A 17477-nucleotide genomic window follows, 5' to 3' on the forward strand; every position below is an offset into this window, starting at 1 on the left:
TTTGTAGTATTCTGTATTGAACTGATAGTCTTTAACAACTGAGGAAACTGAGACCCAAGAGAAACAAAACTGCTCTAAGGCTGGGGCAGGCATAGGGTAGGGAGCTGGAGCCCCTCAGACCTTCAGGTCAAGCACTTCCCTAGTCAGTTGTTTGGGGTGGCCTGGGATCTTTCTAGAACAGTTTGAGAATGGAGCTCACAGAGGCGAGATCACTGTGCTTATACCATTTTGAGCATATGTATCTTCTTTATCACTTGATTAGCACAAAACCCTCTCCGGGCTGATAACTGACCTGTGGTTGTGGCTGCTTCACAGGTAAACAAACCTAGCTCAGAGGAGATCACGGCCTGGGGTCATGCCTCGGCAAACTGGTAGACTGAGATCTAACCCACAAGGCCTTGCTACTCCATGACAGAGGTCTCCTGAAGAGATAGGGACAGGCACCTGATGACGTGGACAGTGGAGGTGATCCACTGCTCTCCCAGGACTCCTGCCAAAGTGCACATGGAGCAGGGCCACAGTAGTGAGAGGCTGTCCCCATGAGCCTCCCCCAGCTCCTTCCTTGCTGTATTTGTGATGTCCTCCATCAGCAGAGCATGCTGCTGCCTGGTACCAGTCCATGTTAGGCTGGAGAGCCCAGCAATTAAAGACACAGATGGGGAGCAGGGATACTCAGATGGAGCACACAGACCTGCCTGAGTTTCCTGGAAGCTGTGTCTCACCCTGAGCTCTGCACCTTGTCTCCCCCTGGAATCCTAGCTTCTCTACCTTGCTCTTTGATATCAAATGCTCTTTCTGCTTCTCTTTGCTCACCGTCCAGGTCCCAGAGGAGAACAGTCAGGTCCTGTGACAAAGGCTACGTGTCCTGGAACTGAAGACAGCCTAGTGGACACTCTGATGCTTGAAGAAGTGGTCAGCAGTGCTGGGACTAGCTCTCTCCTGGAGTGACCTCCTGCACAGAAGGTAGATCTTTCTTACCCAGTAGGTATTTGAGCAGACAGAGAAGTGGAGAGCTTCCCTGTGTGGCTAACACTGTGACATTGCAAGTGGCACTTTTATTGGGGCAGAAGAAGCTCTAACAAGCCTGGCATCTGCTGAGGCCCTAGCTCATGGGAGACAGACATAAAGTACCTAGGTATTTATGTCTGTCTGTCTCCCTATCGATGCAGACACATAGAGAGAAAGATGCACACCGGGACCAGCCAGAGCAGAGACCGTGGGCTCCACATTGCTTACCTGTGTCTTCTGAGTTTCTGACCTGGAGGCGTGTTAATGGCTCCTAATATCTTAAGTCACTGTTCACCTATGGTTTCCACCTAGTGGCTCTATATCCCTGGCAAACCCATCTCAAGTCACAGAATCCTGAGATGGCATGAATGTTTTTGAAGCCATCATTGGGGCCAGACTTGGCTGTACTTTCCCTGTGCATAAGAACTTCACGTATTAGAAAAGCAAGAATTCCAGGGGAAGAGAAGGTGTGGAGCACAGAGTAAGGCTCAGCTCCCCGGAAAGGCATAGACGTGTGCCCGCCCATCTGCCCTGCTCTCCCTTGATCCCTGCCCCTCCACTAGACTCATCACCACTTTCTTGACAAAACAAAGACTCAGCACTGGAGGAAGGCATTCCCCAGAGAGAGAGAGAGAGAGAGAGAGAGAGAGAGAGAGAGAGAGAGAGAGAGAGAGAAACACAAAGCTTGCACTTAGTAAGAAAATAGTCCAGAGTTGCATTGCGGGAAGGGGACTCTAGGGCAGTCACTTGTTTCTCAGCTCACCTGCCACAGGGGCAGTCCTGGCTTCCTCTGTGGATCAGGGAGACCTGGGTGGCTTCAGTACAGGGGCCCTAGAAGAGCTCTTCGTTGTGCATCACAGGTAGCCTGGGAGCCCACAAGACTCTCTTGCAGTGCTCTGCCTGTGGGTTCAGCTTACACCTTTGATTTCCCTCACTTAGTAGACATATAAATATCACACACAGAGCACCTAATAATCATTATCTGTTTTCCTCTGGTCCTAACATGTGTTCCAGCCAGCCAGTTCAAACCTGGTTAGAACTAAAATGGGGCATCCACAAATAAACAATAAACACAAAGAACCTTGTTCAGGGAATCTGTAGCATGTTTTAGTCACTTGATCATGTGTCTATGCAAGGCTAGATTCTGTGGTTATGCAAGAGCATCATTTCCAGCCAGCCTGATTTTGGGCCAGATTTTAAAATATATGTACAAGACTGTCTGGGATGAAGATGTGGAGGAGAGAAGGACTGGCTTCTCTCTGTTAGAACATTTTTTTAAAAGGAGAAAAAGCAAACATTCTGTTGGTGGTTGACAGTCCGTTGTAGGGAACCCTGGGGTTCCTGGTGGAGTTGCTACTCTGTGCACAGGCTCTACTCTCTGTCACAGAGCATGTTGGAGAGGGGCAGGGCAGGAAGTGCCAGCATCTTTCAGGGTGAACCAGATGCCTCAGCGCCATTGGATTCAGTGGTGTAGCCTCAGGTGCCATGTGCCCCTCACTCCCCTCAGAGGTGCCACCCACCTTTGTTCCAGGATTGAAATCAGGTCAAGCTAGCTCCATGCTAAGACTTGAAGCAGTAAGGCCAGGCACCTGCCAGGTAGGGGTTGCTGCCCCAACCCTGTCCCAGTCCAAGGAAGCCAAGTGAATGCAGCCTTCAACAGGTCTCAGAAAAGATGAACTCTCGAAGACAGGGGATCCTCAGAAACTACCCGGGGAAGTAATACATTTTTGGAGCTGAGCCCCTGAAGCCAGTCACAACTACAGTCGAGCAGGACTCTATGTGAATGCAGGTGTGAACAGGTGTCTGCCATATAGACGCCCTGCACAGGGCTCCTTTCAGTCAACACCAGTCTGCCTGTCATTCCTCAAGGGCCATCATAAGGCCCTCAGGACCTTTCGGTGCTGCCTTTCAGGCACCACACTCACCAAGGCCCTGGGGTCATGTATCTCTACTTCCCTTTGCTGCCTTTGTAGCTTTGGCCCTGGACTGGTCACCCTAGAGGCCAGCAGGAATGTTCTTCATTCTTCAAAGATCACTACTCTGAAGCAAGGCAGAGCACAGACAACACCTTCCCCAAGCTCCTGCTCTTCACTCTACCCTAGGACATCCAGCTCAGGCAGGAACACCCTGTATAGACAGTCTCATTGTGAAGCTTCTGTTCTGGGGGCTCCAAAACCTACAGGATGTGGGTACCCTTCCTGCTGCCTACCTTGATCTCTGTGAGCCCCTTCCTGGTCACTTCTAATGCCTTACAGAGGAACTGCACAGTCACCTGATCCCTAGGTACCCTCTCTCCTGATAGGTGCTCTATGGCACAGAGCAGGAAAATGTTCTAGATGTTTAGGCATCTGAACACGTTTTCAATCTTTCACCTCCCTTCTCTGAAAAAGACAGATGCCAAGGTTCAGTTGGTGACTGCATCTGTATGAAACTGTGACCAACAGAGTTTCTGTGATGACACTCGGCCTGTGAGGGACAGTCCCAACTGTGATTGATTGAAGGATCCCCTTGCAGCCTTTGTCTCTACCTTCCCCAATAGCACCCCAGGGTACATACCTGTGACAACATCCACTCTGGGAGGCGAGGGCAGATCCCTGCCATGTCTTTCACCCATGTTAGCTTGGCTATACTCAGAGGAGCAGAACCCCAAAGGACTGGGCTTAATGAGGGCATTAGCCATCTGAGTTTGACCCAGGTGATTTTGCTTAGTATCTGACTGGTGCTTCTTTTCAAGGCAGGTCAGAAACACAGGCAGGCCCATGACTTGGTCTAGGTCGACCTTCCTAGACTGTTTCCCCTAGCAGTCTTCCAGCCTGTGGGATATTACTGAGGGCCACACCGTGGATCCATCCATGGCTTGTTCCTGTGGACTTCTCCATTGTGATGACCTGAAAACTGTGCTCTGTCCCAGCTGATCCTTTGAGATTCCCATACCAGGGATTCAAAGGGAGGCTAACCACCTCTGATATGAGTTTCTGTTTTCTTTTAAAATTTCTTCTTTGCTGTGTTCTCTCAGGACCTGCCTTCCTCTCCTCTTTGTGACTCACAGATGCTCTGAAGACCTGCTGGGCCCCTGGGACACAGCCGGTTCCTAGAGGAATTGCCGGCTCTAATCCATGTGACCATCGTGAGGACCCTGCCCACAAAGCTGAGAACATTTTTGCACACAGAGGTGACCCTCGGTAGGTTAGTGACGGCGGCTTACCTTGTACATGTTGCACAGCCCAGGCCGGCTGCCGGTATGAGAGGGCAGAGGGCTCCGGCTCTGCTTTAGCCAGGGTACCTGCCGAGGACAGAGTGGGCCAGGTGAGTCCAGCATGGGCACTGCCTGCAGAGCCCCACAGTCCTCTGCCAGTCTCTAGGATCAGTATAGCTGATCCCCAGAAGGGTCGGGGAGCAGCAAGTGGAGGTTTAAAGAGCAAGTGTTCAGAAGAGAGTGTGGGAAGATGGATGGACCCAGAAGAGGCCAGAGGAGATGAGAGCAGGGCAGTGCCCAAGAAAAAAGAACCAGAGCAAAGCTTCATGGGGGCTGCATAGGCCTCTCCTCCTTCACCTTCTTCCTAGTGCTGGAGGTTGAGCCTGGAGCCTTGCATGTTTGTTCTACCCCTGAGCTACATCTTAGCAATAGAAGTCTAGGATTTCTAAGAGAGAAAGATAAATACTTTCCCAGAGGGTTTTCAAAGCTATGATGAAATGGTCACATTTTACGTTGGATTTTATTTGTAGACCTTTACTTATTTTCTTTTATAGCAAGTGTGTTAGCCTATGTGCTTGGTTTCCAAATAGGAACCACCCCTGCACTGCTGGGTTAACAATAGATGCCACCGTGCAGCCCTTTTGAAGATTCTACAGATACGGGGAGATGGAGGCGGGAGCTGAGGTACCCAGTGTTGCTCTGGAGGTCACCTGGGGTGACATTTTCTTGCCCACATTCTTTGTTGTTGGTGGTGACAGAAGAACTTAACACACATAGAAAAGTATTCCTTGCCATGAGTTATGCTAACCTCAAGTCTGTTGCTATAACTCTTGCTATGTGGTATTTGTTTCCAGTTTAAGAGTGTCTCTCTGTTAGTTATGAGAGAGTATTTGCCACGTCAACTGAGGAGGTTGAAAGAAAAGAGTAAGAGGTAAATGGCCTGCAGGGAGTGCCTCTGTTTTTTGACTATTCATATCAAAATGGGGAGGGAGGGAGGGAAGTGAGAGAAAGACAAAAGGTGGAGGGAGGGAAAGAGAAAGAGAGAGAGAGGGGAGAGAGAGAGACAGACACACACACACACACACACACAGACAGAGAGAGAGAGAGAGAGATATTATAGTAGCCAAGAGCTAAGTCAATCCAGTAAGTTTCAGTGCTTGCTCAGTTACAGATAAGATGGTCTAACAGGTTGGCAGGGACTGGAATGCAGGAAGGTGGTTGTAGTGTGACTCTGTTAGTGTTCTCTAGAAGTACATCTGAAAGTCATCACACTGGGGTTTGCAGAAGCAAGTCTGGGGTGACTGTGTGCTCAGGGTCCCCAGCCACAGGAGAAAGGTTACTTTTATACTAGCAAGAATTACTGATGACTCAAATTTCTGGCACGGGGACTGAAAAGGGAGAAAAAGGAGGGTATGCGTGTTAGAGCAAACCTCTAGGGGCAAGCCTGTGTTGGCTTCTGTCTGAATAAGACTTGGCTGTCCCTTTGAGGAGGGACCCCTCAACTGAGGATGACTGAGCAAGCCCGGATGACACACTTCAGCAACAGGCGAAAAAGTTTCTGTTAGTGCTTCCCTTGTGGAACGCAGGAGCCTCCTCCATGCAGGGGGCTGTCACTGTGAGGCACTGCCCCTTCACTGCCATACCCAGACTTAGGAGGGACATGGCTGTCCAAACACAGAGGGCAAATAGTTGGTGGCAGATGGAAGCAGAATTGCAGCTCAGAATGATGCTTACAGAACTACCACCTACACCCTGACATTCACTCCTAAACACAGATAGAAAATGGGTGGCAAGCCTTTTCCCTGCTGTGCAGGGAAAGGAGGTCTACACTTCATGTCAAGGTGGGTACAGTCTGACAGAGTAAAGTATCTTTAGTTGACTAACTGGGAAGTAAGCACTTCTCTGCCTGGAGTGTACCTTCAAGGTGGGGGTGGAGGGGGTGGAGGGCAAAAACATCCCATTAGGAAGAATTACAGACATTAAGCCCACACTGAGGGGGCTCCTCAGAATGCCTCATTTTTCCTGAGTTTTTTTCTTTTCCCTTATTTTTTAAAAACAAAGCAGAATGGTTTTAGAGCATTTAAGAGTGCAGTAATAAATATGTTAGGAAAGAAACAGCTGTAAGATAAAATATTATGCCATGGTTTGACAGGCAAGGCCTACAATTCTCAAATACTAAATCAGTATCATGGTGACTTTCATCATGAGCTCAGAGAGTGATTATTTCTGCTTAAGGATGATCTGTTTCTTCAGATGTCAAGCTGAGCTCTTAGTCAACTAGTCAGAATTGCCTGGCTAATTCTTTTACCAAAAGGAATACCAATGACGGGGAAATAAATCCCTTAAAGTGGAATTGGATTTAAAAGGAGGAGAGTCAGGATCAGGACCTCCGGGGGAGAATATTCAGGCAGATGAAGGCAGGCCACATCCAAATTCACTTAATGTCTTTTCTCTTAGTCTCACTTATCAGCCACACAGAGTAATTCAGCTTCATCCTCACAAGGAGCCCACCCACTCCAGGTTCCGTTGGATGATCTTTGTGAATACACCCTCCCTGGGGAGCCCCGGAAGATAGCCTTGATGTGCCCACTCATTGGGAAGGTTAATTTGATTGTTGACTTGACAGGATCTAGAGTCACCAAAGAGACAAGTCTCTGAGCTTGTGGGATAATCTTGATTATGTTAGTTGAGGTGGGAAGATGCACCCTGACTGGACACACCATTCCCTGGGGGTCCTGGACCGAATGAAGAGAAATCAATCTGAGCGGCAGTGTTCTTTCCTGCATTCTGACTGTGGATGCAATGTGACATCTGCCCCAAGCTCCTGCCATGATGGACTGTATTCTGGAACTATGAGCTAAAATAATCCTTTCTTCCTGAAGTTGCTTTTGTCAGAGTTTATCACAGCAACAGAAAAATAACTGAGCTACTCAGTAAATCCGTTATATGGCCTGGGCCCAAGCCTCTTCAGGGCCCACATGTCCCCTGACATCCGTAGGACAATGTCCTGAGAAGCATTACAAGCAGCATGGAAGCAGTGGCCATGGGAAGAGATGGACACCACGTTGCCACGACAAGAGAATGCACCGTGTTTCTGTTGGAAACAGAGGAGCAAGGACTGTGGCCATTGTGCTCAGAGATGGCAAGAGCTCAGGTGCCCAGACTTACCTGTGGGTGTTTCCAAGGCCAGGGAGATGCCAGTTTTACAGTGCCATTAATAAAGTAAAAATACAACTTAAAAGTCCACATGCAATTAGTACACCATCCTTGGTCTGTTAAAATGTTTAATGAGTGCATTAAAAGGCAGAAATATACATAGAGGGAAGGTTCATAACAAAATCAAGTTGTCATACAACCACCAGAAAGCAATCATCATTAAATACAAACACAACTTAACAAACGTCCCACTTTTATAGAGGGTGCAGGCCCATCAAATTCTAATGTAACTGTCACTCACTTAAGCAGCAATGGATGGCTATGACGACCGGGGCAACAAAAGGGCAGGATAAGCAGCTGGTGACTTAGACATGGGGGCTGATAACTGACCAGGGCATGGCTACTCCAAAAGAAACTCTTATAAGAAATCTCAGGAGATATGGGGCTTGGGCACAGCAACTAGTATATCCATCACATGCAGGCTTTCTCCGGAGAGTCTTCAGGAAACTCTTGCCAAGTGGATGGGAGGCCGCAAGTGGCATGTCAGACCCCGGTGGGAGGTTCAGCTTGGTTCTACTTGTACCCATGAACCCTTGAGGGTAAAGCTCTGTTAGCAGAAGGCAGGGACGCAGTCGCCCTTGCCACTGACAAACACTTCTTTTTCCAACCACCCGCACTCTTGGAGTGTCACATAGGCGCTTAGACTGTGTCCCTCCTGTGACCTCTAACATCACCTTCCCACAGAATCCTGGGCATAGCTGCAACATTAGGCTGCCATGCTGACAGTGAAGAACGAAGTTACTGCAGAACTGAAATATGTTGATTAAAAATTCAAGTGCAATGAAAAAACATCAGGAAACAGATATTGTGGTTAATTTACAAGACTGAGTGTGCAGGGCAGCACTGAGTGATGGGAGTGGGAATGATAAAATGCCCATGCTAGCAGGTTATACATGGAGAGTTCATGTAAAATCAACAGAGATACAGGAAGCCACCGATGAGACGCTTAAAGGTGTAAGGAAGCAGAGAGGACAAGCTGCTATGTGCTTGTGGTGTCCTTGTCTGGTGTGACTCTGTGTACTTAGCTTAGGAACTCTCTGAGACATTACATGCACTACATGGGAAGGAATATTTCCTATAATTCATGTTTTGAGATGCTGGCTAGTGGGCCTGGAGACCCCAGAGGTCAGGTGTGCCTCAGGACTAGGGCAGGTGAGGCTTAGTGGTGGGTGAGAAGTGAAGGGGTCAGAGCAGGTGCCTTCTGTTCTTTCTCAAGCCGCCTCTCCATTTCCTGTAAGGCCTGGACATTCCAGGGCCTGGAAAACCTATTCCTTAGAGGCCATACCACAGCTCTCCTTTCTTCCTAGGACAAAGGAGAATGTTCTCTGTAAACGGACTTTTCACCATGGCTCTCAGAAGAATATGCCTTCTCAAGGCATTCTTCATGCACTTTCCTTGAATGTCAGCTTGGGCAGGCACACAAAGGCTGGGTGTTGTCCCTGCATTCTGTCAGCTGGGGGTGGTGGCTCTGCATGGCACGAAGAGAACATGTGCCTGGGGGGTTGATGCAGGAGGCAGCAGGACCAGCAGTCCCTTTGCAGGGTAAGGAGGGGGTGTTCAGAGTCTCCCAGATTCTACCTGGAGACCAGCTCCACAAGCAGGCAGCATAGCTGCCAGCCCAAGTGCCAGGCAACTGGCCCCTGTTGTCTTCCCCAGCACCCTGCATGTGCAATATACTTTTAGAATAGCAACGGGAATGTGGACTTTTGTCACGAGTGACAGCTAGTTAGTCTTTCTTTTTTCCAAGTTTCTTAACAGGTTTAAGTCTACACCAAGGATTTTTGTAGTAGAGAAAAAAGAGCCTTCCTGATTTACAGAGAAAAATACAAATAGAAACAAACAAACAATGCTCCTTAACAGCCCACCCCATAACTACCCATGACTTCTAAAGTGGTTTTGGATTTGTAACAGGGGGTAGAGTGAGTTAAGTTTGCATCTCCAAAGTTAAACAACAAAGTAATAGACTTGGACAACATGTGCGATCAAGCAGAAAGCTTCTACCAGAGGAGGAAGGTACCTCTGGCTGTGCTTGGAACAAGCTCCAGGAGGGGGCAGAGGAGGGCCAACAGAAACAAAGTCTGTATGGAAATGCCATAAGGAACCCCATTGTTTCATATGCTAATTTAAGAAACGAATAAACAAGAAAATAAAGGTCGTGCAAACATCAAGGGACTGTTTTTGTAACAAGGTCGTTCATTTAAAAATATTCCATATTCAAAATGTTCAGTAGTGATACAAAGAATCGACACCTCGAATTTCTAAAAAAACAATTATTTAAAATTGTTCTTATTATATATATTTTTAAATCCCATGAAATTTTTTTTCCAGGATCCTTGATAATCTAAGAGACACCATTTGCAGATACTTTGACTACTTGGACTGCTTCTGAGTACTGAATCTCTTCATTGAAAACTTGAGGGGCATGAGATCTAAAACAATGAAGGCTATGATCTCACATGGAAAGAAACCTGTGCACACTGGGACAGTCATGGGACTAGGGGTAAATGCTGCTATGATTTTATTTCATTTTGCACTATGATCATGTAAACAAAGTGTTTCTAGAATCTATGCTGTCCGGCTATTCCATCTTCCCTGCACTGCTTAAATGCACTCTCACGGAGGCTCCTTCAGTTGGGCAGCCTGGGTTAAGGCTTCCAGTTGTGAGGCTGTATGTTTGTGGCGGCTTAGCTATGCAGACAAACCTTAGTGGGCAACGAGGAGCCACCAGACCTCGCCGGGCCTGAGAAGAGTGCTTGAAAAGGCACCCTAAATTGGAGTTACCATTAGAAATAAGTCACAGAACTGATCTATCAGGCCGAGAGCCCTGCCAAAAAGAAAGAGCAACATCTATAAATAGAGACCCTGAAGAAGACAAGCAGAATGGGAATTCCACTAGCACTTAAGACAAGCCACGTTACTGACAAGCAAGTCATGGTGACCTCCCAACGTGGACCTCAGCAGGAGCGGATGTGTGGAGCACACTGCCGCTCAGACAGCACAGACCCTGATGGCCACAGAGGTGAGCTGACACTGAGCTCATTTTCAACAGTTTCATGATCATCATCACCTTTCAAAGTGTGGCTGGAGATTCCAGCACAGTTTAGAAACTCCGTGCTTCCAATTGGCCTAGAGTTGTGGTGAGAGTGAGTCCTCGTGGTGGGGCCTCCATTCCATACTTTTCTCTAAAGCCTCTCCTGTTCCCTAAGCCTTTTTAGAATAGGCACAACTTACAGGCAGAAGATATCTCACAGGTCTATGAGGGTACCAAACAACCAGGGGCTTGTTTTGAACTCTCTGCCTGCCATCCAACAGTGTCAAAATCACAGAAAATGCCATACCTTTGCAGTATAACAGCCATTGACACTGGCTGATCAACAAGCCTCAGCCACAGGCTGACACATAACCTACCCCAGGAGTCGCTCTTGGAAACTAGACCACCTGCAGCAATTTTTCTTGTGATACATTTTTATCTACAGAACATTTGCTTTTACAGCATGAAGCAAGATTCTATATTAAAATTAATAGAATCACAAAATAATGAAGTTTTGATTCATAAACATTCATTCATCCCTCCTTTCTGTGGAACCCTGGGGACAAAGGGAAAAGTTGGAGGCAAACTTAAGTGGAGGGGTTTGCTTGGTAGGCCTCCTCAGCCTCAATCAGACCATTGTTCCACAGCAGGGAGAAGCTAGCAACCGAACCCAGCAGAGAATAATCACAAGTCAGGGCTGAACCCAGAAGCATTGTGCACAGGCAGAATTGGCTGATGTCCCAAGCACAGGGCATGGACATCTGAGGACATGGTACTCTCAATGCCATATCCAGGGTGCGCTGAGACACAGGATACAGAAGGCTTTGCATTCTTGAGCTATACTCCACTCACGGTCCCTTGTGAGGGCAAAGAGGGCAAAGCAAGTGGAAACAGGTGACCAGAGCCCGTCCCCCTGGGCCATCAGCACCGTCTAGTCAGAGCCAGTGTCTCAGACACAGGGGGACATATCAGCATTGGTGCCACTGGCCCAGCTCACCTGCCCTCCTCTCCTTCCTTTCTGCAATTTAACCCACAGCTCCTCTATTCCGGGGAGCTCACCTTGCCAGAGCCCCGTTTGGGTGCACCCCTGTCACCGCTAAAGAAGCGCCCGATGGAGTCAAGGATGCCCGTGTCTCTGTGTCTTGGGAGGAAGCCATGCCTGGCATGGTCCATGGTACTTGCTGTGGCCAGGTATTTGGATCCGTGCCGCTGAGAGGGTCTCTTCTGTGACGCCATCACATCCAGGCCTTCGGAAGCTGCTGTTGTGTCTTCTTGGATGGTCTGGAGCTCGTCGGACTCTGAGGCCCTGTCTTTGAAGGTGTTGTCCTCCCTCCCCGGGGCATCTCGGGAAAAGAGGCGGATCAAGTGGGGGCGGCTCCCTGGGTCAGCTGGGTGGGCACCCTTCCAGGCATTCTTTGGGTCCACTGTGCTCTTGGAGTCTGTCACCGCTGTGTCCTCAGCCGAGGTCCCATTGTTCTGGATCGCATCTGCCTCCCCTGCAACAACAATGAGATATGAATGCGGGCCTGTGCACGGCCCAGTGAGGACAAAGCTGCTTTCTTCCGGGGATCTTGAACTAGCTGTCTCCTATAAAACCCACAGAGTATGTGCAGGGCCCAAGGAACCCCAAAGCACCTCTAACTGCCTCAATGGGAGCTAACCTGAACTGAACCTGCCTGGTGTAGGAGGCTCCAGGATCATCTCATGACTCTGCCAGAAACTGTAGGGAAGTGGACTGAGGGACCACAGCAACCGTGTTAAAATGTCCCGAGTTGCTCACCGTACCAGAAAGCCCTGGAGTGTAGACACCTTGTGGGACATCTCCTGTCTAAAAGGCACTGGTGCATAAACCCCAAATGCTGGGGACACTGATTTGACAAAATGTGGTTTTAGGGCTCTTGGTGAAGAACAGAACTTCCCACATCTTGCAGCTCATGCCCTAGAGAAGCAGGCTTGGAGCATTCTGCTCTCTCAGATTCCATAGGAGGCCTCTGCCTGGGAGAACTGCTTGCTCAGGACATTTTGATCTGGCTTCTCTGAAAGCAGCAGTAACTAGAATGCGCAATGTGGGATCTGGGTACCTCCCCATGTGCACACTGCCTCATAGCATTTTACCAGAAATACAGCATTTCCTTTACTGATAGCAATAAGTCCATTTGGCTCTCAAGTTACTGGGTTAGGTTTAAATGACTATCATTTAACTTCCTCTCACAACTCTATTATTTACTCTGCTGGATAGCTTTAGTGTCAACTTGACACACCTGGGTTGAAGGAGCCTCAACTGGGGAATTGCCTTCATTGGACTGGCCTGTGGCCATGTCTATGGGGCATCTTCTTGATTGTTGAGTGATGTGGGAGGGCCCAGCCCACTGTGAGTGGTGCCGCCCCTGGGCAGGTGGACCTATGTTGCATATGAAAGCAGGCTGAGCAGGGGCCAGGGGAGCAAGTCAATAAGCAGTGATCCTTCATGGCCTGTGCTCCAGCTCCTGCCTCCAGGTTTCTGCCCTGAGTTCCTACCTTGGGCTCCCTGATGAACTGTGACCTGGGAGATGTAAGTCAAATAAACCCTTTCCTCCCCAAGTTGGTATTGGTTGGAGTGTTTTGTCATAGCAATGGAGAAACAAACTAGGACATTTACCTATAGAAATTTGGCTGAATTACACTTTACTGTAGCATCATCCCCCCTTTAGTCAGCTTATCCACACCATTCACCCTCTTATTCGTTCATCATCTTATTCATCTGTCCATCTACCCACTCCACCTACCCATCCATCCATCCATCCATCCACCACTATGTATCTGTTTCATCCATCTATATATCACCTGTCCATCCACCCACCCACTTTCCCACCACTTGTCCATCCATCCATCATTCCTCTATCCATCCATCCATCTACCCACTATCTACTCTACCCACCCCACCCACCCATCCACCCATCCACCCATCCATCCTCCCATTCATCCAGTGATAGTTACCCAACAGTATCCTTCTATTATCCATTCTCAATATGCCTCCTGTCCATCTATCCAACTATCTAGGCACCCATGTATCTATGTATTTCCATTTCTCCATCCACCCACCCATCCATCATTCATTACTTATTAAATAAATATAACACATTGTTCTAGATGTTATGGCTATAATGATGAATAAAATGTGGAAGTTTTCATTCTAGTGGGGGAATCAAAAGAAAATGTATGTTATGAATTGAATAGTAACCCTCCCCTAAAGATATTTTCACATCCTAGCCCTCCACCTGTGATGGTGAACTTATTTGGAAATAGGGTCTTTGCAGAAGATGAATTCATGTGGTAGCACGGTGGGCCTTCAGCCTATGGCTGTGGTCCATGTGAGACGGGGAAGTTTAGACAGAGAGACTCAATACCAGAGAAGGAATGTGAAGGTGGAAGGTCTAAGTAATGTAGCCACAGTACACTAAGAAACACTGGCACCCCTTGAAGGTAAGGGACGTGGAATGGACACTTGGAACCTTCAGAGGGGGTATGGTCCTCAGATATCTTGATTCTGGATCTCTGTCTGGCCTTCACTGCTCCCCCCACCTCCCCCAGCTCTGAGTGTGATCACCTATCAGTTGATATGTGATTTCCCACCAGAGGCTATGAACACAGACAGCAGATGAAGGACTACTGATGATGGAAAGTCTGGGCCCTGAGGGAGAATGGATGCACCCCAGAGGCCTGGGCAGGAAAGAACTCTAGGTGCTGGCCTGAGCTGTCAGGGGAGGTGGAATTCCTGGAGGCAGGAAGGCTGAAGCTGGGGGGGGGGCATTGTCTGCCAAGAGCCAACTTGGGCAAAGGCAGGAGAGTGGGGCTGGTGCAGGGAAGACTCCAAGCATGCATGCTAAGGGAAGGGGAGGGTCTACAGGGAGGTCGGGAACAGGCAGTGTGAGAACTCAAAACAGGGACCTTCACATGATAATGAAGGCTCCTGAGCCAGGATAAGGGGACAGGCAGCACCATGGCCCCTCCAGGTTTATATTCCAGGGAGGCAGGCAGAATGAAGAGGCCAACTCCTCAGGAGCCAGGAGAAGGATGAAGGGCCTCAGCTGTGAGTGGTGACACTGTTTCTGACCAGTTTCCTCAAAGGCATTTCCTGACTGTGTCAGGGCACCATGAGCATTCCAGTTTCCATGATTCATCAGAGCCACCCACAGAACCTGGGGAGTGCTACTGGCAGCCAGCTGGTGGTGCATCACAGTGGGGGATGGAGCCCAGCATACCAAGGCACAGGGTGCGTCTCCTGGCAAGCTCAGGGCTGTATGCGTGCAATGCTAAATCACTGCTTGGTGGTTTGTGTTCTTGGGGACCTTCTCATGATTTTGCCTGGCAAGGATGGAGATTCCAAACTCCCAGAAGTGAGGCTGTTCATCCAACCAGACTGTGTGTGAGAAGCCAACTTCTGTGCAGTGACCACCCTTCTCGAGGAGGGGATGCTGGGCAAGAGAACCCCTAGCATCCCATTTTTCAGCCCACTTTGTAGGGCCAAGCTAGCTAGTAGAGCTTCTAGGAATAGATGACCGCAAGCCTGCTGAGGGATGGGGCAGCTTGATGCACAACTCTTGCAAGCTGAAGCATCATAAACACACTAATGAGAAAATGATGACTAAGGCTTCACAGTGCGCAATCCTGTGAGGGTCTTTGTTTGCACTGAGATGTGACTACAAATATTGTCAACTTGACAGGATCCAGAGCCACTTATCAGACAAGCCTCTGGGCATGTGTGAAAAGAAGTTTCTAGATTAGTTTAATTGTGGTGGGAAGACACACCCAAAATGTGTGGCACCATCCCATGGCTGGGGTGCTGGAATGAATGAAAAGGAGAAAGCGAGCTGAGCACCAGCATTTATTTCTCTCGGCTTCCTGACTGCGGATGCAATGGGACCTGCCACCTCTTACTCTTGCTGCCGTTCCTTCCCTGCCACAGTGAACTGTGTCCTCAAACAGTGGACCAAAATAAACCCTCTGTTCCTAAATTGCTTTGGTCAGTAATTTTGTCACAACAATAAGAAAAATAACTATTACAGAAGATAGTCTGGGAGATGTTGGGTTTTAAACTGAATTCCAGAAGTCTTACTTCCTAAGAAAGTATTCTCCAGTATTAACACATTATAATCATGTATTGGCAACCAAAAAGGGGGAAGTCTGCAGTGTTCTCTTGGGTGGGTTATCTCTTTTGCTCTGAGCAGCTGCTCTTTGAGGCCAGAATAGCAGACATGTGTTTTACATCAGTCATTTTGACTTGGTGAAGTCTAAACTCATGTGTGTGCCCATACCTACAAATACACATATGTGTACACACACGGATAGAACATCTCTAGAAGTGTAACCCAGGTCTTGCTTCCTCATCTATACTTTGTGCAAAACTCTCACACAGAATGTACTGCTGCTACAGCAAGAGAGCTGCTGACCGGGCCGGGATGACAGTGTGCTGGCCTCCTGGGCCTGATCCCCGAGACGATCTAGAAAAATGGTGCATATGTAAAATGTCTCCTGGTTGGAGTCGCTACAAGGACTTTTGACCCCAGTGTGGCTCTCCTTTTATTTCTTAGTATATTAATATCTGAAGGTTTCTGGGGAAAACTGAAATGACCAGTCTTTCCAGTAGTTGTCTGAGCACACTTGGGCTCTTCTTACTCAGACACAGCTTATGGTCACATAGAAGATGGACCACCAGTTTTGGGACAGCTGGTATGAGGCCTGAGGCAGGTGTTGCCTTTTACTGTGTATTCTAACAGAAGTGTGTTTGTATCATAAATCCAACACTTGATCCCCAAAGGATTCCAAACTCACCAAAGTCATCAAGAAACTGACCCACAAATGATGTTGCTCACACGGTCAGTGGAGTTGATAAGCAGAACCTTATTCCAAAGCTGAGTCACAATCCTATCTTGAAACATAAATGTTTGCTGGTGACAAAGTGTCAGATAAATCCTGGGAACAGGATGGCTGCGGTCTCAGCTGACTGCTATTGGGGTGATGCATGTCACCACCATGGGTACCATGGGAACAGGTCACTCAGTTCAGGATCAATGAGGAAAAGGCAGGAGGGTGGGAATGTTCACGGTGCCATTCTTTCATGGCTACTGGCTAACCTCAATGACATAAAGATCATGGTTTTTCCAACACAGCGCTTAAACACTACATCCCTGTATAGTGTTTGAAAGAGCAATACATGATGCTCTGGGGCTGGTATCCAAGGATGGGGTTTGTAGGGACACAATCCTACTTATAGGTGGAGGGACCAGCAAGGGTATCTAGGAGCCTGATTCTGTAGCTGTGCTGTAAATCCTGGAGTTGACAGAAATGAATGCAAATGTGGAAAGAAAACAACAGCCATACTGTGCATAATTAAATGCACTAACAAAACACAAGAGCATCTGAATACTAATATTTTTACAACAGTTGGGCTTTGTGTCCCTGAATACAGTTATTTGTGAGATACAGAAGCCTCTCTGTGTCCCCAAAGTGGCTCCTCCTGCATAGAAGAAGAGAGGCAGGGAGTCTAAACCTGCGGGTGCGGCCATGCGGGAGGGAAAGCACAGGTCCGTGCACCCACCCCTGAATGCTGCCTCAACCAAATTAAAGCCAGTGCAGATTTTCAATTCAGATTACATTTATGGAACAGAGCACATAGTCCATGTTTGGTGACAAGCCCAGATCTAATTTTACCCAAATGAGCACTTACAGCGTTTTCTGTATTATGGACTAAATCCTACAATTGCAGGAAAACCATAAACAACAAAACAGGCCGAAAAATACTCCTCAGTCTTATTGATAGAAGAAGTCCTAGAACTCATAAAACTCAGGTTGGGAAGACAGCCTGGCCTTCAAAAGGGGTGACAGGAAAGGACATTTCTGAGCAGTCTGGGGACATCAGTGAGGTTTAAGTACCATTTGTAACACAGATACTCACAAGACTGTGACATTTGGGGCAGTGTTTTCTCTTTAAAGACCTCTGATGTCATGACTTGAGGAGGCTCACCTTCTGCTGAGCTAGCTCCAACC

At 48.1% G+C, this 17477-nt stretch overlaps 1 protein-coding gene across 3 annotated transcripts in view; it reads right to left on the reverse strand.

Moving 5' to 3' along the window:
• The window catches only part of Mbp (myelin basic protein), a 94039-nt gene that overhangs the window by 23762 nt on the left and 52800 nt on the right, over positions 1-17477 (reverse strand). For 2 of the 3 annotated variants that reach the window (XM_008850676.3, XM_029554816.1), the window contains exons 3-4: positions 11511-11947; positions 4214-4291 (exon numbers count right to left, since the gene is read on the reverse strand). In XM_008850676.3, the coding sequence (XP_008848898.1) occupies positions 4214-4291; positions 11511-11947 (515 nt within the window). The remainder of the gene's footprint in view (positions 1-4213; positions 4292-11510; positions 11948-17477) is intronic. The other variant, XM_008850678.3, reaches the window with a different exon arrangement.

The sequence above is a fragment of the Nannospalax galili genome, unplaced genomic scaffold (genome assembly GCF_000622305.1).
Source record: "Nannospalax galili isolate Female #2095 unplaced genomic scaffold, S.galili_v1.0 scaffold243, whole genome shotgun sequence".
Taxonomy (NCBI): domain Eukaryota; kingdom Metazoa; phylum Chordata; class Mammalia; order Rodentia; family Spalacidae; genus Nannospalax; species Nannospalax galili.